This window comes from Mustelus asterias, chromosome 10 (assembly GCF_964213995.1).
Source record: "Mustelus asterias chromosome 10, sMusAst1.hap1.1, whole genome shotgun sequence".
NCBI lineage: Eukaryota > Metazoa > Chordata > Chondrichthyes > Carcharhiniformes > Triakidae > Mustelus > Mustelus asterias.
Window position 1 is genome coordinate 104,867,416 of NC_135810.1, and position 26,764 is coordinate 104,894,179.

At 43.0% G+C, this 26,764-nt stretch overlaps 1 protein-coding gene across 1 annotated transcript in view; it reads left to right on the plus strand.

Moving 5' to 3' along the window:
* The window catches only part of dnajb13 (DnaJ heat shock protein family (Hsp40) member B13), a 51,077-nt gene that overhangs the window by 13,618 nt on the left and 10,695 nt on the right, over positions 1-26,764 (plus strand). Inside the window, exons 3-6 of the mRNA XM_078222867.1 lie at positions 817-978; positions 14,555-14,709; positions 16,677-16,790; positions 22,595-22,708. Coding sequence (XP_078078993.1) covers positions 817-978; positions 14,555-14,709; positions 16,677-16,790; positions 22,595-22,708 — 545 coding nt within the window. The remainder of the gene's footprint in view (positions 1-816; positions 979-14,554; positions 14,710-16,676; positions 16,791-22,594; positions 22,709-26,764) is intronic.

Below are 26,764 nucleotides of genomic sequence, written 5' to 3' on the forward strand. Positions count from 1 at the left end.
TTGAATGGCGGGGCAGGCTCGAGGGGCTAGATGGCCTACTCCTGCTCCTATTTCTTATGTTCTTATTAATATTCAACTCTGTTAAACATTGCTGCTTTGTTTGCTCCAGGCAGCCCACCTGCTGAGAATGTTGAAGCATAATTGATCCCAGATATTGGGGTGTTTGTTTTAATCTGAGCTAATGCAGTTTTGTTTATTTTTTAGGTTGTCCCCTGGGGTTTCAGAGTAAGGTTTAATTAGGTTGATTGACAAAAGCACGTCATGTGCCAATGGGAGGAACTGGACTTATGGAGGAAAGAAGCAGGCAGTTTCTGTTTGCAAGGAGCAGCAGCTCTTCTCCCTCTCTTTCTCCCTCCCCCCTCCCCCCCCCTCTCTCTCTCTGGAGATTGAATTCTGGGACCTGCTAGAAAATAGGCATCCCTCTCCAGAAGTGTTAAAAGACTTGAGGACTAGAAACCCACATAAGCCTGTGTGTTTTTGGTAACTAATTCTGAAGAGGAGTTTAAGACTATGAGGAATCTTGCTTAAATTGGAACTAATAGAGATAGGCTAGCAGTTAAGAATTGAATCTTGACATGTTTAAGTACTTCAATTAGTGAAGGTCATGCTAATTATTTTGTTATAGTTAAACTGCATGGTAAATAAAGTTTGTATTGATAAAGGCTTCCTAGTGAGTCAATAGAATCACACCTGGGGTGAAACACCTTATGCCCATGTAGAAAAAAATTGGTAGGATTGAGCAGTTTAGCATTTTAGTGAAGTTTAGAAATTTAGATGAATCAATGTGTGAGAAATGTTCAATCGTATTTTTTTCAGTAAGAAAGAAAGCAACGTATGACAAATTTGGTGAGGAGGGATTGAAAGGAGGCATTCCCATTGAATTCGGTGACACTGGTGCTTGGACATCTGGATATACTTTTCATGGAAATGCCAACAAAATCTTCAGGGACTTCTTTGGTGGAGATAATCCATATGCAGGTACTTCCGTTAAATTTTAAAATAACAATGTGAGAAGTAATGTTAACACAGAGATGACATTGTTCATTATCTGCTGGATCATGAATAAACTGCTTGTCTGCTCATGCCAACTGGAAATGTATGCCAGTTGGTGGCAGTTTGTAAAGGAACATGCTATCAATTGATGCCAGAATATATCCTGTTTCACACAAAGATATCGCAGTTCATGATCTCAGAACATTCCATCTGGGTCGCCTCATATTTTGTTTTTGAAAATAAAAGTATGCTTATCCAGTGTTTCCTCATATCTCAAACCTTGACACTCACAATTGCCTCGAGTGCTTAAGTGCCTTCATTGTACCTCAGCGACCAGAACTGCGTGCAGTATTCAATCTTAGGTCTGAACAGTTTGATCACAACTTTTCTTGACTTGTATTCTACTGTCGTGGCTGTCAAAGCTAGATACCAAGCAGCGTAAAATGTTTATAAGAGTAGATTCTTCCACTCCTTGACAGCATGCCTGTGACACATTTATAAATGATGAGGACAGATTGCATAAGATACCTTGAGTTTATAAGGTTGCAGAATGATGTAATTGAGGTTTTTAAAATGATTATGGGACCCTTCAATAAAACTATATTAACTGCTTTCTGAGACATTACTTAATTCACCATTGGCTGATTGCCATCCATCTTCCATTTGGAACCTAGGAGACACCATCTTCAAATTTGAACCTAACTATTTAAAATAAGAGTCAGCCGTGGCTTAGTCGGTAGCACTCTCACCTCTGAGTCAGAAGACTGTATGTTCAAGTCTCACTCAATGTTTCCTGTAAGCTGTGCAGCCATGTAGCATCTTGGATGTTGGCGCACTGGTTGAGTGTAAGTTACTGCATGTGTGTGGCTATGCCAAAAAACAATCCCGTGGGCTTTAATGAATAGACCACGTACAACAAAAAGAAATTAGGAGGCAAGTTGGTCTCACTCCAGGACTTGAGCACAAAAATCAAGGCTGATCCTCGAGTGCACCACATGTCAGACTTTCACTCTGGTGCCTTACTCAAACATATCTATTCTTGAGCAAGCCTGGGTATTTTATGACTGCCCGACCATGGATACCTCACAGCTGAGAAAACACTCCTAATTTTCCTGCAGAACTTCCTGAGCAAAGAAGAAGTAGGAAGCTGAGCTATTTCGTCTCTTACCACCACAATCCTGATGATGCAGGAGCAAATTGGAGCACTCTTATGACTATTTCATCTGAATTTGGCATCATATGTTCACCCAAGAGGGCAGGTTGGCCTCAGTTTAATATATACCACAAGACCGACCTCCGAAAATGCACCACTCCCTCAGTACCACATTGAAGAGTCAACCAGGATTATGTGGTCAAGTCTCTGGACTGGAACTTGAATTTATGATCTTCTGATTCAGAGGCGAGAATGGTACCACTGAGCCAAGGTTGTCATCCTAGGTCTACTTTTATGTTATCTTAGTAGTTTGCCCGTGGTGTTTTTCCTGGAGAGTTGTTTATGTTTTATTTGTTGAGAAATTGGTACCATAGCTGCAGGAGAGAAGCACTTCAGAAACCGTCTTCATGGAGCCACCTAGTAGCCAGAGGTTGCAGCTATATTGTGATGGTTAATACAACATAGGAAATGTTGACATGGCAATTTTCAATGGTAAATGGATACTGTTAGGTAATCATGTACTGTGTCTTAAAAATATCATTTGGGTTCTGTCAAATCAGACATAACTAAATATATACAAATTTAAAAAAAACACTTTAACCTTTATTGATGACACATTTCACTTGTACCAGCAAAGCATGAATATTCATCACAGGAGTAGGAGAACATTGCATTGGAATCCATTATATACAGAATACCACTGTCATCCTCGGACATGGCCCTCTTTTCGTTATAATTTTTGATCATGACACTTAGCACCCTACTGCAGCAGCAACTTCCTTCGTCTTCCAGGCTCTGTCTAAATTTTATTACGTGAAGAAAGTAAATCTTGTTTAAAGACTGCTCTCTTTTGCTGAACTAGTGCAATTATAATTTATATTAGAAAGTAACAATTACCACATCAAATGGAACATCTATTCTATTTTCAATTATTATTCAACCACATGGATCTGCCAACCATAAATTTGATTGCTATTCATAGAATTATAGAATCATAGAATCCTATAGTGTAGAAGGAGGTCATTCGGCCCATCGGCTCTGCACCAATCACAATCCCACCCACGCCCTATCTCCATAACCCCATGCATTAACCCTCGCTCATCCCCCTAATAAAGGGCAATTTAGCATGGCCAATCCACCTTACCTGCATATCTTTGGACTGTGGGAGAAAACCGAAGCACCCAAAGGAATCCATGCAGAACACGGGGAGAATGTGCAAACTGCACACAGATAGTGACCCAAACCAGGAATTGAACCCAGGTCCCTGGCGCTGTGAGGAAGCAGTGCCACTGTGCCGCCCCATTTTTAAGAATGTATCATCTTCCAAGTCTACTTGCCTCATTCTACATGCAATACTCCATTATAAAGAAATACCTTACTTGTTTTCACAACACCAACATTCAAGTTTCCAACCACAGATTTTACTTCATTATTCTTTCACTCTCTCATAAAAACATGTTATGTTGTTAAACATGTCTGCAAAATATTAATTATACATTAGTGAGTTAATTTAACACATTGGGCCAGATTTTGCTGGAGCAAGGCATCTTGTGTTGTGTTAGACTTGTACTGGACATGTAGGTATAAAAACCTGTGCTGACAAAGCTGTTAGAAGTTGCAGAGCTTATATCTGCATTAGATCAGTCACACTGACTGAAAATGTTAACTCTGTTTCTCTCTCCACAGATATTGCCAGGCTTGATGAGTTTGTCCAGCATTTTCTGTTTAATATTATATATTATATTGAATATCTGTGACCCTGGTGAACAATTGAACAAACTGTATATCTCCTTAACAAAGAGAGGAAAAAACTGAGAAAGAGGATAAATTAGAGTCAGTGCATTCAATGCAAGATTAAATATTGAAAAATAAAAAAGAGAGGGAAAGGTAGATTGGATTAAGAGAGAGGGAGAAAAGAGACAGGAGGAAAAAATTAAATTTAAAAAAATAACAATTTTAAAATCTAAAACAATTCACAACCCAAAAAAATCAAACTCCACATTACAATTGTTTACTTTCTGGGCTAGTTGGATTGGTGTTATTAACAATTACCATGTGTGTCTTAAGGATTGGATTATCATGTTTGACTAATAAAATTCAAAATGTACACTTGTGTAAAACAAAGTCTAGTATTGTTAAACCTGCAGATTCCCTCGTCAATCATGTCAGCAGCTACCCTGTTTATCCCTTTCCATACTTGTCTACCATTGTCTCAATAAGAATTTTATTGAATACATTACAGCAACAAAAGACAATTCAGTCAGTAAATTTAATCTTGTTCCTGTCAAATATTTAATTTGACCATATTGCATTTTATTTAAACCTTATTTTGGAACATTAGAAATTTCAGTTACTGAAACAAAAATGGCAGATACAAAAATCAATATTTTGAGCAATTTGGAAATCCAGGAGCCAGACGATGCAACTATGGGCTGATAAATTCACTACAAAATAGTAACAATAATGCATTACAAAGTGACATCTTTAACATTAAAAGGGCCTATCACATTGCCATCTACACTATTAATAAGTACTAGAATCTAGAATCCCTACAGTACAGAAGGAGGCCATTTGGCCCATCGAGTATGCACCGACCACAATCCCACCCAGGCCCTATCCCCATAACCCCATGTATTTACCCTGCTAATCTCCTGACACTAAGGGACAATTTAGCATGGCCAATCCACCTAACCTGCACATCTTTGGGCTGTGGGAGGAAACCGGAGCACCCGGAGGAAACCCATGCAGACACGGGGAGAATGTGCAAACTCCACACAGGCAGTGACCCGAGGCCAGAATTGAACCCGGGTCCCTGGCGCTGTGAGGCAGCAGTGCTAACCACTGTGCCACCGTGCCACCCATAGTGGTACTGTGGATACTTATGAACTTTCAATGTAGTGAATTTAATTTTCAATTGTTTTCAGTACATACTTTTTCTGTATTCTTCTATCCTATTTTTATCCCTCAATTTTTATTCCCTAAGCTAGAGAGAGATTTAAAAAATCAGATATCCAGTCTAAAAGCAAGAGATAGAGGAAAGGATTGAACTCAGTCCCACTGACACCTAGGCTTAGGCCTATGTTTCCTCCGGGTGCTCCAGTTTCCTCCTACACTCCAAAGATGTGCAGGTAGGTTGATTGGCTATGCTAAATTGCCGCTTAGTGTCAGGGCGATTAGCAGGGTAAATAAGTGGGGTTACAGGAATAGGGATTGGTAGATTGTCGACAGTGCAGATTTAATGGGTTGAATGACACCTTCTGCAATGTAGGAATTCTAAGAATGAATATTGAGGCAAGTTCTAGAGACAGTTCTAGAGGGTAAAAAAAATTGCAATTTATTCTTTAAGTAGGGGGTCTCACAGTGCCAGCAATCCGGGTTTGATTCCCGCCTTGAGTGACTGTGTGAAGTTTGTCCATTCTCTCTGCGTCTGCGTGGGTTTCTTCCGGGTGCTCCAGTTTCCTCCCACAGTCCAAAATGTGCAGGTTAGATGAATTGGCCATGCTAAACTGCCCCGTAATGTCCAAAGATACATAGGTTAGGTGGATTAGCCATGGTAAATGCACAGGGTGCACAGGGATAGTGCGGGATGTGGGCCTGGGTAAGATGCTCTTTCGGAGAGTCAGTGCAGACTGGATGGTCCAAATAGCCTCCTTCTGCACTATAAGGATTCTATTCTATGGTGCAGAATGAAAAAGAGCATTGGATCTGTACAACATCTTTTGTCCACCATGTACAATTTATCATATATTTAACCCACCCACCCAGTCGCTGCACAAAAAGGAAAACCTACAAAAAGATAAAGTTCTCTGATATTTTGTCTTGGTTCTGAAAGGCAATCATGTGGAACTCCAGTACATTGACCTGACAACATACATCATTCATCTCTAACCAGTTGGATTCTATGTGTTAGATTGTCCAATCAGCTGAGAAATAATTGTGTTCTATACAGAATTTGATATTCTTATGACCTACAATTCTATTCTTCACCTTTTCATTCTTTTCTGGAATCGAGTCAGTTTCAGATTGACAACCTCCCCTGTCATCAAAATGTGAATAGAACATAGAACATTACAGCACAGAACAGGCCCTTCGGCCCACGATGTTGTGCCGACCTTCATCTGAAACCAAGATCAAGCTATCCCACTCCCTACCATCCTGGTGTGCTCCATGTGCCTATCCAATAACCGCTTAAATGTTCCTAAAGTGTCTGACTCCACTATCACTGCAGGCAGTCCATTCCACACCCCAACCACTCTCTGCGTGAAGAACCTACCTCTGATATCCTTCCTATATCTCCCACCATGAACCCTATAGTTATGCCCCCTTGTAATAGCTCCATCCACCCGAGGAAATAGTCTTTGAACGTTCACTCGATCTATCCCCTTCATCATTTTATAAACCTCTATTAAGTCTCCCCTCAATCTCCTCCGCTCCAGAGAGAACAGCCCCAGCTCCCTCAACCTTTCCTCATAAGACTGACACTCCAAACCAGGCAGCATCCTGGTAAATCTCCTCTGCACTCTTTCCAGCGCTTCCACATCCTTCTTATAGTGAGGTGACCAGAACTGCACGCAATATTCCAAATGCGGTCTCACCAAGGTCCTGTACAGTTGCAGCATAACCCCACGGCTCTTAAACTCCAACCCCCTGTTAATAAAAGCTAACACACTATAGGCCTTCTTCACAGCTCTATCCACTTGAGTGGCAACCTTTAGAGATCTGTGGATATGGACCCCAAGATCTCTCTGTTCCTCCACAGTCTTCAGAACCCTACCTTTGACCCTGTAATCCACATTTAAATGAAGCAGCATTTCCTCCAGATAAACATTTCATTGTCCACCTCGCTATAAATTCTGCTCCATCTTTGCAAAGCTCTCAAAACCCAAAATGATTCTTCCATCCCTTAGCACCATTCCTTCATTCGTTATATCCATTTTCTCCCCTATGTAAAGTGCCATAGATGTGTCCTCTGCATTAAAAGTACTATTTAAATAGAAGTTGTTATTACTGCCAATCTAAGTCAAACCTATCCACTCATGTGTCACCTTGCCTGCCGTATGATGCCATGCAATGTGGTGAACTAATCTGATAATTGAACACTTTGCATTGGAATTCAAGAATAAAAAGGATGCAGATCTTTGTTGAGACAATGCTGATGGAAATCGTTGCAGGTAAGATGCCAGTTCCACTCAGAGTGCGTTGTCTCCCTGGGTGATGCTGTGACATTAAATAATTCTTCTAATAGATGAGAGACTTCTCAGGTTTTTTTCCCCTTTGTTGAGGTGAGCAATGTTAAGAATTTCTTTTTCACTTTTGGTTTCCGGTTCGAATGTGACAGGGTAATGTTCCCTTTACTTTGCCCCATCGATGTGCTTAACCTCAATTTCAGAAAGTCAGCCTCTGCACCGATGTCAATGGGAGGAATTTAATGCCCTCCCCTCAGGAGAATTTGGAGGCAAACGGCATTTAATCGGGCTACATGGTGTGTGTGAGAACTCCACCCCTTTCCTGCCTCTACCCCAATTAAGTCTGACTAAGCCTAATTAATGCTCACTTAAGGGCCTCATCCCACCTCTGCTGGTATTCAAGAACAGTGGGCGGAGCAGTCACCATGCTGAGAGCCTGAAAAGCAAAACTCTGTTGTGTTTGCTTAAGGCTCCCAGGGAGAAGGTATCGCGTTATCAGGTACTTAGTGCCTGATTGGTAAATTGTGCATTGATTTGATTTGATTTGATTTATTATTGTCACATGTATTAACATACAGTGAAAAGTATTGTTTCTTGCGCGCTATACAGACAAAACATACCATTCATAGAGAAGGAAATGAGAGAGTGCAGAATGTAGTGTTCCAGTCATAGCTAGGGTGTAGAGAAAGATCAACTTAATACAAGGTAAGTCCATTCAAAAGTCTGACAGCAGAAGGGAAGAAGCTGTTCTTGAGTCAGTTGGTACGGGACCTCAGACTTTTGTATCTCTTTCTCGAAGGAAGAAGGTGGAAGAGAGAATGTCCGGGGTGCGTGGGGTCCTTAATTATGCTGGCTGGTTTGCCGAGGCAGCGGGAAGTGTAGACAGAGTCAATGGATGGGAGGTTGGTTTGCATGATGGAATGGGCTACATTCATGACCTTTTGTAGTTCCTTGCAGTCTTGGGCAGAGCAGGAGCCATACCAAGCTGTGATACAACCAGAAGGAATGCTTTCTATGGTGCATCTGTAAAGGTTGGTGAGAATCGTAGCTGACATGCCAAATTTCCTTAGTCTTCTGAGAAAGTAGAGGCGTTGGTGGGCTTTCTTATCTATAGTGTCGGCATGAGGGGGACCAGGACAGGTTGTTGGTGATCTGGACATCTAAAAACCTGAAGCTCGTGACCCTTTCTACTTCATCCCCATTGATGTAGACAGGGGCATGTTCTCCTTTACGCTTTATGAACTTGATGACAATCTCCTTCGTTTTGCTGACATTGAGGGAGGGATTATTGTTGTCGCACCAGTTCATCAGATTCTATATCTCATTCCTGTACTGTGTCTCGCCATTTTTTGAGATCCGACCCACTACGGTGGTGTCGTCAGCAAACTTGAAAATTGAATTGGAGGGGAATTTTGTTGCATAGTCATAGGTGTACAAGGAGTATAGTAGGGAGCTGAGAACACAGCCTTGTGGAGCACCAGTGTTGAGGATGATCGTGGAGGAGGCATTGTTGCCTATCCTTACTGATTGTGGTCTGTGAGTTAGGAAGTTCAGGATCCAGTCGCAGAGGGAGGTGCCGAGGCCCAGGCCACAGAGTTTGGAGATGAGTTTCGTGGGAATAATAGTGTTGAAGGCTGAGCTGTAGTCAATAAATAGGAGTCTGACATTGGGAACGAACAAAGCACAAAGGATTTTTTGAGCTTGCTATGCCATTCACTAAGATCATAGCTGATCTAGTTTTGGTCTCAACTCCACTTTCCTGTCAAACCACCATAACGCTTGACCTCTGTGTGTGATGTTAGTGTACCTTTAAGAGTTTTTTTAAATTCATGCTCATAGCCTGAGGTGATGTCATTGTTGGGAAGGAAAAAAAACCTCTGGGCAAGTCAGGAGACAAGGATTGACTTTCAGTTTCAGTTGGAGCTGCATGTTTGAGTTTTAGAAGGAACTGCAAACTAAAAAGAAAGGTTTTCCTTCTCTCCCTGTTGTTTTGAAAATTCTGTTGGTTAACTGAAAACAAGATCTTGTTTTCCTGAAGGGTGAAAATCTGCTGTTGTTGGGGGCTGGATCAGAGTCTCTCTGGAGTTTTGGGAAGTTGTTTTATCTTCAAACTGTTTGGAGTGAATCCAGAGAACTGCAGGTTTCAACCAAAGGACTCAAATTTCCATTATCAGATGAGCAGTAGTCTGTGCTGTGTTAAACCTGTGAAAAGGGTTTTTTTGTCTATGGAGGTTTGTTTTGATTGGGACAGCTTATATATATTCATTAAGAGTGATACATTATAGTGGTTGTTTTGTTTCTTGTTTGTAATTGATAAAAGTTCTTGCTAATTTTCTTACTATACATGTTAACTATATTCTTAAATAAACTTTGTAAGATAAAAGATCCAAAGTGGGTCACATGAATCATACCTGAAGTGAAGCATCTCATGCTTATCCCAGCCAAATACAAAATGCAAAACTTATGATTCAGGCGGGCTTCATAAAACACTTTGGAGTTTCTAACCTGAACCATGTTACGTGTCTATCAAAAACCTATCCAACTTTGTCTTGAACAAATTCAGTGATTCAGCCTCCACAGCTTACTGGGGAAGAGAATTCCACAGACTAACCACCCTCTGGGAGAAAAAGAATCTCAGCATCTCCATATTAATGGAGACCTCTTCATCTTAAACTGTGTCTCCTTGTTCTAGTCTCCTGGTATCCACCCTATCAAGTCCTCTTATATATTTCAATAAGATCACCTCTTTTTCTTCTAAACTCCAATGGGTATAGACCCAACCTTTCTTCGTAAGATAAACCCTTCATCTCAGGGATGGGTGATGTGAACCTTCTCTGAACTGCTAACGCAATTATATCTTGTTTCATATCGGGGATCTGAACTGTACACATTACTCCAGATGTGGTCTCACCAAGATTCTGTGCAGCTTCAGTGAAGTTTCCTACTTTTATATTCTATTCCGCTGGCAATATGTGATAACATTCCATTTGGTTTTCTAAACATTTGATGTACCTGCATACTCACTTTTTATGGGAAAGCAGGAGCCTACTGGTACTATCACTAGACTATTAATCTAGAATCTTAGCTAATGTTCTGGGGACCTGGGTTCGAATCCTGCCACGGCAGGTGGTGGAATTTGTATTCAATAAAACATGTCTGGAATTACGAATCTACTGATGATCATAAAACCATTGTTGATTGTCAGAAAAACAGGAAAGGAAATCTGCCGTCCTTACCTGGTCTGGCCTGCATGTGACTCCAGAGCCACAGCAATGTGGTTAACTCAACTGCCCTCGGGCAACTAAGGATGGGCAATAAATGCTGGCCAGCCAGCGGCATCCGTGTCCCACAAATGAATAAAAAATACACCAGGACACCCAGAACCCATACCACCAGTTTCTGCAATCCTCCTCCAGTTAAAGAGTATACTGCTTTTCTATTCCATTTTATACTGCTGAGAACCACTCCCATGCCCTTTCTTCCCCCACAACCCTGCCCCCACATCCCTCCCACCCAGCAATCCCCTCCCCATAATCTCCATCCCCCCCGCCCCCCCCCCCCCCCCCCCCCCCCCACCTCACTCATTTGTGACCTCGGTCCCTCATTGATTATGGGCCTTTGTTAGATACATTGCGGACAGCTACCACTGCTCCTGCAGTGAAGCTAAAGGCAATGAGCTCTCGGGGAAGGGATTTCTGCCCTTGGGGTCCTTGATTCCAGAGAAGCCCTGCTGCTGGCCACTTAAATGCTTGACTAACACGTAATATGGCCAGCCTCCCTCAAAGAGGGTGATGCGGGGCTCTCGGTGGCTCTCCAGCTGGCAGGTAAGACCCCAGTCATCTGAATTATATTCCACCAATATCTCTGTTTCCCATTCAAACTATTCTTATGGCTTCATTAAAGTGAAATGGCCTGATGCACTATCAATCAAGCAAAGACTAGTTTGTATGCAAGAACAAATAGGCTTTTATTAGCAAAAGACTTGGAGCACACCCATGCTGATGAACTGGTCCAGAGACTGAGGCAGGGGTGGGGAGCAGTCACCTTTATACCTGGACCAGGGGGGGAGGAGTCCCAGGCAGGGCCGGCAGGGGCACGTCCAGGCATGTCACACACAGGCAATAAGCTCACAGTGGTTTCCCACATGGCCAATTTAGTGTTCAATTATGGACATTTTTTAAAAATTGATTTCTGTTGTTGAAAATTCCCAGAACACAAATATTAGGTGGCACAGTAGTTAGCACTGCTGCCTCAGCACCAGGGACCCAGGTTCGATTCCTGGTTTGGGTCACTTTCTGTGTGGAGTTTGCACGTTCTCCCCGTGTCTGTTTGGACTTTCCTTCGGGTGCTCTGGTTTCCTCCCACAGTCTGAAAGACACGCTGGTAAGGTGCATTGACCATGCTAAACTCTCCCTCGGTGTACCCGAACATTTGCTGGAGTGTGGTGACTAGGGGATTTTCACAGTAACTTCATTGCAGTGTTAATGTAAGCCTACTTGTGACACCAATGAATAAACTTAACCTTAAATTTAAAATTTAAATAAAAAGTTGCTACAACCTCAAATAGAAAATATTTACAGAATTTGCCATGGCATTTTAGAGTCATAGAATCCCTACAGTGCAGAAAGAGGCCATTTGGCCCAGCGAGTCTGCACCGACCACAATCCCACCCAGGCCCTATCCCCATAACCCCATACATTTACCCCAGCTAGTCCCCCTGACACTAGGGAGCAATTTAGTATGGCCAATCCACCTAACCCATACATCTTTGGACTGTGGGAGGAAACCGGAACACCTGGAGGAAACAGACGCAGACATGGGGAGAATGTGCAAACTCCACATAGACAGTGACACAAGCCAGGAATCAAACCTGGATCCCTGGCGCTGTGAATTAGTTAACCTTCTTAGTTTTATGGTCTGGTGAGTAGAAAACAGTGGTGGGAACTTGACTTGTCTCACCTGGTTTTTGCCTATTTCTAATGCAGTAGACATTTCCAAGCATTGCTCCTGCTGGATACTGGAAATGCCTGTCCAATAATAGACGAAGTATTGCAATACATAGCATTTTCTCTCCTAACTACCATAGCAGCATTACATGCATGGAATACCAATACTCCTCTTAACTCAGCTTGTCTGGCAATTCAATTTTTTAAAGCACAAAGTTGATGCTTTGCTGTGTTATTAACATTGCCTGATTCAAATTATTGGATAATTAAGTTTTTAAGTGCTTAAAAATGACTATGAATTATCAGACGTGTATAGTAAACACCCAGCATAGCCGGGGCTGAGGAGACATATTAAAAATGGAAGTGTAGTGCAGGGAGATAATTCATTGGGAGCTCAGTTTTAAAAAAAGGTTCTATTTCAATAAATTCACACCTGTCAGGCAGGCAGAAATTCTGTCCCACCATGCTTTCAGCAGCCAAGGGGAAATACTCACCTTGAAGGTTTGATATTTTAGAAATGCTATTTATAAACAATTTGTTTTGTACCTTGAAGTAAAACTCTGATAATGTTAATACTGAACATAATATGAACACTTAGAATTGTGTATTTTCCCAATTGAATATAGAGGTGAGAGGAACATCATCTTGGCTATGCAGATCATGCATTACTGATCGTGACAAATCTTCTGGGATCCAGCCTCTTTAAATATTTAGAGTGAACTCCCAGTATATCATCTCTTCTCCTCTTCTCAGGCAGTACCTCAGAGTGGAGGATGAATTATTACTTCCACATTAAAAATGACTGCTCAGGTGACTGAGGAGTCCAATGCACGATCTACAGAAACTGTCACAGGTGGGGCAGATGGTGGTTGGAGGAGTGGGTGGGTGGGGGGACCAGGTTGCCACACACTCCTTTCGCGGTCAATACTTGGCTTCAGCTTGCTTTTGGCAATGAAACTCGGTGTTCAGCTCCTTCCCGAATGCTTTTCCTCTACTTCGGGTGGTCTTGGGCCAAAATATTCCCAGGTGTCAGTGGGGATGTTGCACTTTTCAAGGAGGCTTTGAGGGTATTTTTGAAACACTTCCTTTTGAAAGGTATTTTTGAAACACATAGTCCACATATTTGAGTCATATAGAACGGCAGGGATCACATCACTACTGCACTGTAGAACTTGGTGCTGGCTCTGAGGTTCTGGTTTTCAAACACTCTGGGGTGAATTTTCCCGTCCCATCCACCATGAGCATCATAGCGGAGGGCGGACCATGCAAAGGTCCGTTGACCTTGGGCAGGCTTTTCTGGTTTTGGGGCGAGCACAGCCAGAAAATCACACCCTCAGTTCTCAGGCAACCTAGGGCTGTGCTGGCACACTGGAGGCGGTGTTGAACCTCATCATCGATGTCTGCCCTTGTTAACAGTAGGCTCTCAAGGTATGAAAAGTGGTTCATGATGTCCAAGGCCTGTGGATTTTAATAACCAAGTGGCAATGCTGTGTGACAGGGGCAGATTGGTAGAGGATCCTTGTCTTATGTGTGTTTAGAGTAAGGCCATGCTTTTGTATGTCTCCATGAAGATGTTGACGATGGCTTGGAGCTCAGCCTCTGAGTGTGTGCAGATGCAAACATTGTCTGTTGTTCAATGACAGAGATGGGACGATCTTGAACCTGGTCTGCAGGTCGCAGAGGTTGAACAGTTACTCATTTATTTTGCGGTTTAGCTCCACTCCAGCAGGGAGCTTGCTAAGGATAAAATAGAGCATTGTAAGAAGAAAGATCAAGAAGAGCGTCGGTGTGATGACATAGACTTGCTTGACCTCAGTCTGAACATTAATTGGGTTTGTGGTGGATCTGTCGGTCAGGATCAAGGCTTGCATGGCATCGTGGATGAGGGAGAGGATGATTAACTTTGGGGGCAGCTGAAATGGAGGAGGATACTCCATAATCCACCGCAGTGTTGAAGGCCTTTGTGACGTCAAAGAAGGCCACGTACAAGGGTTGGTGCTGTTCCCTGCAGTTCTCTTATATTTGCAGCACGGTGAAAATCATGTCGATTTTGCCCCTTAATGGGCAGAATCCGCACTGGGACTCTAGGAGAAGCTGTTCAGCCAAAAAGTGCAAAAAACTATATGGCAAGCTGAATTATTTTTACATGCAATTGGAAGGTGAAGTGAATTTTGCCAGAAACTCACTAAAAAGGGAACATACAAAAATGTGATGAATACATCCAGTGCACTGCCACAGTTGTCCATTACTGAAAATCACCACACTTCATTCTGCAGATTTTTTTGATGCGAAAGGAGAGATAAGCCTGGGATTTGGAGGGCTCCAGGGGCGAGGAATTCAGAAACAAGATCCTCCTATTGAAAAGGAACTATATTTGTCTTTAGAAGACTTGTATCATGGATGTTTGAAGAAGATCAAAATCTCACGTAGGGTAAGTTACTATTATTTCACTGAGCTACTATGAATATTATAGTTGTTTTTTTATCTTTTTACATAGATTGGGATTGGGAATTTGAAGGGGACGGGATCCGGTGAATAGCACTCTGACTACTGTCTGAATAAGATAAACTAACTCAGAATTGATCTGAAATTTAACCTCAGACCTTCTGGCATGTATGACCTAGTATTGCAGTAGGTGGAACATTTATTCACTGAATCATTGAGAGGAGGGTTTTTTTTAATGAATACTGAAAGAAAAATTATAATGTGGACATTAAATTATTATCAATTGGCTGATTTTCATCACCAGAAACTAAAATGTTGCAGCTGTTACATGTGATGGTGGCACACATAGATGCTCTCCATTCATCTTTGCCAAGGAATAGCATGACAGATGTACATTACCAACAGACCAGATTCCAGGTCTTGGCTGTGCACTTCCCAGCACTGTCCAGAGGGGAGCATTTAGGATTTGAAACTCAGGGCATTTTTCATGTCCTCTCCAACAGATTAAAGGTTGGTTCCCATTAACAGCTTGGTGGAGATCAGCAGACATTTCAGTCAGCTTTTAACATGCGAACATCCCTAGTGTCTATATATTTCCAGCCACTTGATAAGCAGAAAACCAACAAAAAATTTACATTTACTACTTTTGGAGAGGTTCAAGGACCCCTTTGGGATAGGTAAGGTGCCCTGTGGGAAAAATAAAGTGCTCTTTAAGAGAGATAAGATTCCCTTTGAGATCAGTAAGAACAGATGTGAATGTAAAAGTTGGATAAGCTCTGAGGAATTGTCAAAATTATCAAAGCATTTAAATCTTTCACCCTTTATTTAAGAAAAAACAATCTGCAGTTTAAGAAAATATCAGTTTTTGCTATATCACCCTGTCTGTTGACATAGGCCCTGAGGATTATATTATAGGATTAGTGCTGCATGGCTGATTTCATAACCTATCATTATTACAGTAGGATGCTTGTCAATTCACAGTTTGATTGATAGCTCCATGTGGTTAGGAAGTCTTTGCTGTGGACTATGAATACAAATGTGTGTTTTCATAAGGAATTAAGTACTTGAATGAATGTTGCTTTTATGATGGATTAATTAGTTGAAGAAATTAAAATGTACTGAATGGGTTTTTATAAGTGTGTTTTTTAAAATAAAGTCTTCAATAAACACTTTTTATTTAATCTCAGCATGGTCCCTGGAGTCTGCCCATTGTGTATACTGGGTGATTTGACATGGAAGCTGTAAGAGCAAAAGGTGGTGGGTGAGAGTCTTGGGTTGGCATGAATTGGCACTAAGTTGGCATGGGGCAATAAAGGGCCATGGGGTTGATTAGGGGCATAGGTAGGCATGTAGGGTATGAAGAGCCATGGAGATGGGTTGAAGGATGTAGGTTAGTATAGAAGGTATGAGAAGCCACAGAGGGAAGGATGAGGTGCATGAGTTTGCATGGAGAGATTCAGAGGATGTGAGAATTGAGGTCTTGAGAGTTGCTTTTTATTTGTTCTTTTTCTTATAAGTCGCAGAGCACTGAGACGAACCTGTCACTTAGCCCTTTGCCGCACCCAGCAGCCCCTGTGGCTGCCTCCAAACTCTTTCTGTAGGCAGGGGCCTGACATCTGTTAACACGTGCCCCCCACTGAACTCAAATTAGAATATTCAGAGCACTTTCTCCAAAAATTGGGCTTGCAAAGTTGGGACTTTTTCCAACTCTGCACTCCCAACTCCAGAGCAAAAGTTCAGTCTACAGCATTATTTTGTTAATGCCATTGATGCATGAAGAAGATCAAAATCTCATGCAGTGTGTGGTATAATTATACAGGCTACTAAGAATATTACAGTTGTATTTTTATCTTATTGTGATTGGAAATCTGCAGGAGAATGGATCAAGTGAGTCTAACTGTTTAGTACAAAGTTTTTAATGACAATTTCTCTATTATGTTATCTTTTAATCAGACTATAAATGAAGATGGCCATACTTCAAGCATTAAGGATAAGATCCTGACTATTCAAGTTAAACAAGGCTGGAAACCAGGAACCAAAATCACATTCCCAAGGGAAGGAGACCAGGTACAGTTTATGCAATCTCTACTCTTAATTTAATCCTTGGAATCTAGGTATTATCCTGTTAAATCTACATTGCACCCCCACAAGGTCTTTATATCTTTTTGAATGTCTGGTACCCAGAACTGCTCATAGTACTTTTGGTGTGGTCTAACCAGGGCTTTGTATAGCTGAAGCATGAGTTCTACATCTTTGTATTCTAGTCCTATGGATATAAAGCTCGCATTCTGTTAGCCTTTTGGATTACCATCTATTCATGACATTTTGATAACCCACATACCTGGACCTCATGCCTATGCCTTTTTGCTTGTTATTGATTGATGGGGTGGTGAGGAAGCAGACATGCTGTTGGGGACAATGCTTCCTGCTCCTGCTGTCATTGCTATGCTCATGATGCTTTGGTTCAGCACTTTCATTGCTTTACAAGTGTGTAGACTGCAAACGATGAATGACATGGTTAAAGCCCCTAATATTTAATCTGTCAATGACCTAGGATTGACCCCATCCAGGCTGAAAGTGAACTCTCCACATTTTCACCAACGGCGGTGGTCATCTGCCTCTCTAAGGTAGAGCAGGGGTTTGCAGTCAGATCCTTCTTTCCCACCATTTGAGCTTCCACCAAGTCGTCGACTCCTGTTGTGACAGCCTAGCTACTATGTTCCTGGACTAGGCTAAATTTACCAAGGTTGACTTCAGACTATTGATGTTCTGGGAGCTGACTCCATGCAGGTGGGAAGATGACTCTCCATATTTTCAGCAATGGTGGTGAATCTCCTTGACAAGCCTTCCAATATTTGATATGTGTTTGTACAAACCAAGCAGTCTTCTTTTCATTGCTAGTCCCTTGAAGTCTACACCTCTGTTATCCTCAGAAGAGGTAGTAGAAGACATTGTCCTCCAATGAGCTGTCTTCTGATTTCTTTCTGCCACAAGTACCTACTACAGCAGAGGTTGCACAGTTTTAGTGAACCCTTAGAACACCTTTTTTAAAGTAAATGCATTTTCAGCAATGTTTTCTGTTACACCTACACACAGTCAACTCTTGAGTCCTTCAAGGATCAATTTTTGGTTCCCCTCCTTTCTCATGCATACTGCCCTTCAGGGACATGATCGACAGGCATTAGGTCCCTTCCAAATTTATACGGTAACACCAAGTTTCACCTGTCCACCCTCCCTTGGTTTCCCACTCCCTCTATACTGTCAGTCCAATATCACAGCTCTGTAAAGATCACAATTTACTCCACAGATTAACTCAAAGCCTTGGCATTCTGTTTGATCCCAACCTGAGCTGCGTCCAAAAATTCCTGTCCATTAGCAAGACTGCCTCCACCTCCAAACAGCATTCACCTCAGCCTCATTTAAACTCTTATTCACTCTGGAATTATTTACTTCAATACTTTCTTGCTTTCCGTCCTCCATTTTCTGTTAATTTAATGATTAAATCCTAGCTATCCATAACCTTCTCTTCAATCAGTTCCACTCACGCATTGACCGGAATTTTACTGCCCCACCCGCCACGGCAATCGGAGCAAGCGAGGGACGGATAATGGGCAGGTCTATTGACCTCGGGCGGGATTTTACCATCTTGGGATGAGTGAGGCCGTAAAATCCCGGTCATTATCCCTCCTCCGTGATCTACACACGCTGCTCCCAATAAATTAAATCATAGAATCATAGAAACCCTACAGTACAGAAAGAGGCCATTCGGCCCATCGAGTCTGCACCGACCACAATCCCACCCAGGCCCTACCCCCATATCCATCCACTAATCCCTCTAACCTACGCATCTCAGGAAACTAAGGGCAATTTTAGCATAGCCAATCAACCTAACCCGCACATCTTTGGACTGTGGGAGGAAACCGGAGCACCCGGAGAAAACCCACGCAGACACGAGGAGAATGTGCAAACTCCACACACACAGTGACCCGAGCCGGGAATCGAACCCAGGTCCCTGGAGCTGTGAAGCAGCAGTGCTAACCACTGTGCTACCGTGCCAAATGTTTTCCTTATTTTTTAAAGTGCTCCATTGCTTCTCCCCGTGCTACATCCACAGCCTCCTCTGCTGTAACCTCAATCATCCTTCAGTCCCCTGACTGCCTTCTGCTGCCAGTCTCCATCCCCCTGCTCCACCATTGGTGGCAGACTCTTCAGCTAGGATTTATTCTCTAGAAATTTTCCCTGAACCTTTTTGCTTCTCTCTTTCTCTTCGCCTTTGAAGTTTCAAAACCCTTACATTCAATCAAGCTTTCGATCACATTTTCCAACTCTTTCACCATAGCTCACCAATAAGTTTCTTTATTTGTTGTATCTATTATTTTTTCCCCCAGTGTAAATCATCTTGGAATGTTTACGGCATTAAAGATATGAAAAATGGCCTTCGTCTTTGTCTTTCATGTACCAGATACCCCCTTTTCTTTTTAATTATTGTCTTTGGCTTGTGCCTGCAGTTCCTAAAGCATCCTAAAAACAAAAGGAACCTGAATAAAAGATGTCACGTTCATTGCAAAATATTTAACACAAAGACACATCATTCTGGCAACTCTTTGCTGCCCTCTGTGATTTTGCACTGTGCACTCAGTATTGCTTATAGGATTCACAAGCACTTTAACCTGGACCAGATATAATCTATATAAATTTATATTCTTAATTTTTTTAGACTTTTATGATTAAACGATTTGTTTATCATTTAAATGTCTATTCATAAGCTTTTGCTTAAATTAGTCCATTCTATCTCAGTTTATTAATTTATAATTTGTCACAACCAGATGATAATGCAATTGAAGTGGAAGGAGTGTTTTTTTTTCAGCCTTGAGGGGTGTACGTCAATTTCTAAAACTGTTTATTCGAGTGGTTGCTAACTGTGAAGCCAGCTACATCTGTCTTGACTACTAAGCTTGAGATTCTACTTGATATTCATCCTTAGTACGCACTTGCCTAGCCTGTCATGTGTTTGAGTTTTGTGTTACCTGACATTCATATTCATCTGATATGTGCTAGCTGTAATGAGCTGCAGCAACTCCTGGTTCTTATTTCTTGTGCTGAGTCATGCTCAATTACAAATTTTAATGAATTTGACATGTTGCTTATATTTTCTCTCCTCTCTCTGCCCCTCTCCTTGCCATTGTGGCCCTAAATGTTTTTGCCTTGAGTTTATTTCAGGTTTTGGCAGGCGATGTCAATGACATCTCACATTTTCAGTATACTTTCTGTATTAATGAACTCACGAAGGCTCTGTACACCAGGAGCAAAGCCTACATTATTTTCCTCATGCACACAGCAAAGTAGACAAGACAGCACCTGAAATTGCCAGCATCTACATCTTTCCCAAGGTGCAAGGTTCCATAGATTATATCTTCATTGCCTTGCGTACACCCCAAACCCACCTGCCATTTTTATTAATCGAAAGAATTCCACTCCCTCATTATCCATCTGGTTTGTGACCACAACCAGTGCGTTATGCAGGGTTATGCCTTGTGGCGGTCCGATACAGTCTCCATGTGCCAGTCCTCAGGCCTGCCTTTTTGTTTTATTTATTCATGGTATGTGCTGCTGGCTAGGCCATAATTTATTGGCCATCCCTAATTTCCCTTAAGAAGGTGATGATGAGCTGCCTTCTTAAACCGCTGCAGTCCATGTGGTGGAGGAACACCCACAGAGCTGTTAGGGAAGGAGTTCCAGGATTTTGACCCAGTGACAGTGAAACAAAGCCAAACATTTCCAAGTCAGGATGGTGTGTGGTTTGGAGGGGAACATTCAGGTGGTGGTATTCCCATGTGTCTGCCATCCTTGTCCTTCTAGATGGTAACGGTCATGGATTTGAAAGGTGCCATCTAAGCACTCATTTTTTGGGTGAACTCCCACATGCAATCGTATGCCATTTGTGCAAAAAAAGAGTCAAAGTGTAATTCATGCAAGTAGGGGAAGTGGACGGAGTGTATTCTCACCAGGAAGCCGGCTACTGACTGCGAAGAATACTATTGCACATGCGCCTTGATCTCTCAGTGTACTGTGTACACGGTATACTGGGAGATATGTCACTTCCACCCCCCTCCCCCCCACCCCCAAGATATCCCCCTGCGCACCCTCCCGCCCTGGACATCGCCCCGCCTGAGCACTGGCCTCCCTGGCCGTTCACTGCCCCAATATCTTCCCCCTCACACCCTGGCCAATCGCTGTTGCTGGGTCAAAATCTTGGAATTCCCTTTGCTATTGCACTGTGCAACACAGGATCTGCAGCGGTTCAAGGAGATGGCTCACCACCACCTCTCCAAGGGCATTGAGGGATTGGCAATAAATACTGTTCTGGCCAGCCGCACCCATATCACATGGCAGAACTTAACAAAGACCTATTATTACCACCACCTGGGAAGTAAAAGGAGAATCATTAAGAAGACTTGAACTGACATTGACTACCAGTACATCTAGCTGTTGGCGATGCAGAATGTATAGGGTAAGGTCAAAGTAAGAAGGAGAAAATTGTGAAGAAGCACATTTCCTCCAGGGTTGCAGTCGCCACTGATTTGCCACGGTTCTGAAACATTGGGTGGAATTTTACCGGCTCGCTCTGCTCATTAATCATAGAAACCCAATAGTGCAGAAGGAGGCCATTCAGCCCATCGAGCCTGCACCAGCAACAACCCATCCAGGCCCTATACTTGTAACCCCACATATTTATCCTGTTAATCCCCTTGACACTAAGGAGCAATTTAGCATGGCCAACGCATCTAACCTGCACATCTTTGGACTGTGGGAGGAAACCTGAGCACCCGAAGGAAACCCACGCAGACACGAGGAGAATGTGCAAATTCCACACAGACAGTGACCTGAGGCCGGAATTGAACCCGGGTCCCTGGCGCTGTGAGGCAGCAGTGCTAACCACTGTGCCACCATCTGCCCCAACGGGTGGAGCGAGCCAGTAAAATCGCATGACAGACGAGAAGTCAGGATCACGCACGATTTCTTGGCTCTCAATCTGATTTCTGGCGAGGTCAGCCGGAAATGGGCGAGGGGCTGAATAAATTATGGCAATGTATTCTAATGTTGGTTTCCATATGTTTAGTGAGCCCGGCACTCAATTGTCTGGGCTCGCTTGCCTTTATGGCCTCGCCGGGAGAGGTTCTCTTCAGCGAGGAAAAGACTTGCTCTCCACGAACAGGGAACATTCGTGTTGGCCTCTCCAGTGGAACTGGAGGCCTTTGAGGCCCCCCTGGGAGGCTGAGGGCATGGGGGTGCTCCTTGGGCAGTGCCAGCCTAGCAGTGCCACCCTGGCACCTTGGCATTGCCAGCCTGGCACCTCGGCATTGCCAGCCTGGCACCTCGGCATTGCCAGCCTGGCTCATCAGCAATGTCCACTGGGTGGGGCCTAAGGGGGTAGGGCCTTAGGGGGTGGGGCCTATGAGGGTGGGCTTATAGGGGCAGTGCATGAAGGGGCGGCCTACTCGGGGAGGGGGAGTGCTGCTGCGCACTCTGCATTGCGATCAGATCGGGGTGGGGAGGTGGGGCCCGTTGTAGCTCTGCATCGTGATTGGATCGATGGGGGGGGGGATGGTGGAATTGGTCTGGGGGGCGGGTGATATTTCCGGGCAGTGTGGGGCTTGCGATCGGCTGCTATTTCTTTCCAAGCAGATTATTCAACAGCATAAACTATACCAATACGAGTTGTAGTGAACTTTATGATTAAAAATGTTGATCAAAGACACATGCATTGTTCTTAGAGTTGAAGAATGGTTGTGACTGTGACATTATTAAATATGAAGTTTTAATCATATTTCGTGTGGGTTAAATTAATTTATTACTTTTGATTTATGCAGGGTCCAAATAATATTCCATCAGACATTATATTTATTGTGAAAGAGAAACCACATCAATTCTTCTGTCGAGAAGAAAATGATCTAATTTTCTGTGCTCCTATTTCCTTGGCAAAGGTATGTGTAATGTTCAGGCAGATTGTAATGTCAATTCAGGGCCTGCATTAGAAAGAGAGAATAGAACATGTTATTCTGTTGCAGGATATGCTTAGATGACTTCGATAAGTACTCCTTAGTTTCAGTAAATATGTATCAACAGCATTATTCTAAAAGCCATATCAATCTGTGGGGTATTCTGCAGGGCAGCTTGGTGTGAAGTTCCTCTACATGGTTAAGATTTTAAATTGTACCTTTTCTTCAGTTCTCACTACTTGAAAACCTTACATCGGGATGAAATGATTGTTTAGGAGTCTAATGAGCGATCAAAATATAGAATTAGTTTAAAAAGGCATTGACAGAACCAAGAAACCATAGTCACATTCATTTATTTTATTTAAAGACTTTTGGAAAAGTAGGCCTCATCTCGTTAGCTTGATTAAATATTTTGAAGGGTTTTAAAAATGTGCTGACTGACAGAAGTCGAGTAGATGTTATGTATTTTGATTTTCAAAAAACCTTAGACTAATCCTACAATTAATCAGTGGTCATGTTAGTCGTTAATCAGTGCAATGGTTATTGTGGTAACATGGCCTCTTTAAGGGGGCCAACCTTTGAGGGTCACATGACCGAGCTGGACCCTATGGAGAGGGAAGTAGAGCCAATCGGGAGCAGGGGTGAGCATCCTGGGACAGGAAGAAACCTCAGCTGGAGCCAGGGAGAAAAGAATAGACGTGTTTTACAATGCTATCAGACCCTTGTGTATATATAAAGCCGCAACGAGTCATAGTCATAGAGTCATAGAGGTTTACAGTATGGAAACAGACCCTTCGGCCCAACTTGCCCAACTTACCACAGTCATGCAATTCAACTTGAGGATTGAGTTAATAACTCAGAGGATGTGAGTTCAAATCCCGCCCCCCCCCCCCCCCCCACAAAAAACCTGGAAATAAAAAAGCTTAAGCAAGCAATAGTATAAATGACCACAAAGTGACACAATTGTTGTAAGACCCCAACCAATTCATTTAATGTCCATATGTGGTCTGGGCTGTATGTGAGTTTAATTTCATATTAACAAGATTGACTCCCAAATTGATAGAAAGCCAGATGTATCAAACAGTGAATAAAATTCACCACTATTTTTGCAGGACAACTCGGCATCAACTTTGCCAATGATGGTTATATCCCGAAAATAAATTTTAAAAATTCAAACTGCCACACAGCTTGGTGTTTCCCATGCATGTTTCACATATCATGGCCAAAGGTGGTAGCTGCTTTCCCTATGCATGTATCAAGCTCTGTATCAAAGGACAAATTGTCTGTCGCAGTGGCCCAAGGTAGCAATGGGGTGTTATTTAGTGTGATCAGGGATGGAGATGCAATACTTGTCCTGTGATTCTGGTTTTCTAGATGCTTATAGCCAAAGGGAACAGGTTACAGACATGGGTAAGACAATCCATGAGTCTTTGCATCTGAGTTGCCATGTGAGCAACTAGTGGGGCGGCACGGTAGCACAGTGGTTAGCACTGCTGCTTCACAGCTCCAGGGTCCCGGGTTCGATTCCCGGCTCGGGTCACTGTGTGGAGTTTGCACATTCTCCTCGTGTCTGCGTGGGTTTCCTCCGGGTGCTCCGGTTTCCTCCCACAGTCCAAAGATGTGCGGGTTAGGTTGATTGGCCATGTTAAAAATTGCCCCTTAGAGTCCTGGGATGTGTAGGTTAGAGGGATTAGCGGGTAAAATATGTGGGGGTAGGGCCTGGGTGGGATTGTGGTCGGTGCAGACTCGCTGGGCCGAATGGCCTCCTTCTGCACTGTAGGGTTTCTATGATCTATGATTCTAGTGCAGCATTGTCAATGTAGAGGAGTTCTGTGATCAGGATCATGCTGTGCTTTTTATCTTTGCTTTCAGCCTTGATAGATTGTAGTGCTTGCAGCATGACCTAGTGTCAAGTAGACTCCTTCCATATCTACAGGGAAGGTGAAGGTCAGGAGCCTGGGGAAATAGATATCAAACAGAGTGGGGGTTAGGACACAGCTCTGTTTCATTCCATTCTCCAAAACGTTCAGAAGTTCAGCCATCAAACTATACAGTGCAGCGCATGTTGTCATGGAAGCAGTAAATGAGACTGAGGAGTTTTGGTGGTCAGCCAATTTTTCCCAAAATCTTGTAGAACCCTGCTCTGCTGACAGTATTGAATACCTTAGTGAGATCTACGGAAGTAAGGTAAAGTTCCCTACACTTCTCTTGTAGCTGGTATGTGGGAAAGATGATGCCCACAGTAGATCTGCAGCACAGAAACAACACTGTCCTACTGGGTACACTCTGCAAGTAGATGAGTCTTTTAAGCATGACCCTAATAAAGTCCTTCCCTGTGACACTAAGGAGTGAGGTACTCTTATAGTTGCTGCATTCTTCTCACTTTTTGCTTTTGAAAAGAGTGATGATTTGGTGTCATGCATCTCCTGTGAAACGGACAAGGAAAAGGTCATAAAGGTGTGACATAGATGGAACTTCACAATTCCTTGCTGGTCGCCCTTCTGTTTGCTAGGTGGTCTAGGGCCTTCTCACGGTTATGTGGTGAGGGTTCTTCATCTAATTTATCCATGACAGGAAAATGGAAGTAGTAAGAAGTCTCACAACACCAGGTTAAAGTCCTACAGGTTTATTTGAAATCACGAGCTTTCGGAGCGCTGCCCCTTCATCAGGTGAATGGAGGGTAGGTTCACAAACACAGCATATTTCCACCTCAGGAAAATGGAAGAGCATCAAGCACAGACTCTGAGATGTCAACTCACGTGAGTACAGCTCACGATAGTGTTCAGAGGGACATTTGTTTACTTCTGTCGGTGAGCACTTCATCATCTGTTGGCTTCAGGGGAACAACTTTGGTGGTGGCAGGCCTAAGTGCCCTCTTGATCCCTTTGTACAGAGTTAATAGAACAGTTTGGATTTCTTGACATAAGATTTTACAGTGTTTATTTGCATAGTATTTCCTTGTCTTTTGCATGGCTATCATGGCTACTTTTAGGTTGTGCAATGTTTTGGCCGTTCGGTTTATGTTGTGCATCACGGAAGCTTTGTTATTTACATCAATGACAGACATCATCTCATATGAGTATGTCTCAAACCTGTCTTTGTTGCAGGTTCTACCTTTACCAAATGATGCTGCTGCTGCTTCACAGATAATTGAGCTTAGTGACTTCCAAGCTTCATTGATATCAGCATTGGCACTTCCTGATAAACCTTTGGTGGGAAGCGATCACTCCTGAGACAGTGCTGATGTTTGGCATCTTTCTTTGTGCAGGGGATGTAATGGTTAGAGCTGTGAAACTTTCAGAGGCGTACCTTCACTCTGCTGCTGACAGGCGAGAGGTCAGTGTCGCAATCTGCGCTGTGGTAGGTGCAGGTGTGGAGAACACTGGGCCGATCGTGCTTCTTGTGATGACCAGGTCTAGCTGGTGCCAATGTCCAGGCTTGGGTGTCACATGATAGTTTGTGGCAATATCTGCCCTGGAAATGCTCATTTAGGGCACAAAGCTCCAGAAGGTGTTTTCTATTATGCATCTTGCCCACCCCATGACAACAATGGCACATTGGCTATGAATCACTTTCTGCCCCAATATATGTGTTGAAGTCACTCAGGCTGAATAGCTTCTCATTATTTGGAATGTTCCTCAGCACCTAGGGAGTCATAGAAATTTTATTTGAATGAGATGCTGGAATACAGAGTTGGTGCATAAGTACATATGGGTTAAAAGGAAAGCCACAGGGAGATGACATGCTTTGAGGTTGTTGCTAGGGTTTCAGTTGGTTGTGTCAGTTGTTCACTGCAAAGCCTACACCATGCTCATGGTGGTCTTCATTGCTCTTTCTATGTCAGTAGAAGCTGTAAGTAGCCTCGCAACTGGAGTGTGCCTTCTGGTTTCTTGGAGAGTAGTAATGTGAACACCAAGCTTGTGTAACTTGTGGTGAATCAGGGCCATTTTGCATACATAAACTTGCTGTGTGGGTCATTGTTCATGCCAGGGCACATAGTCCTCACATTCCTGTTTCCAAGATGAAAGGTTACCTTTCTTT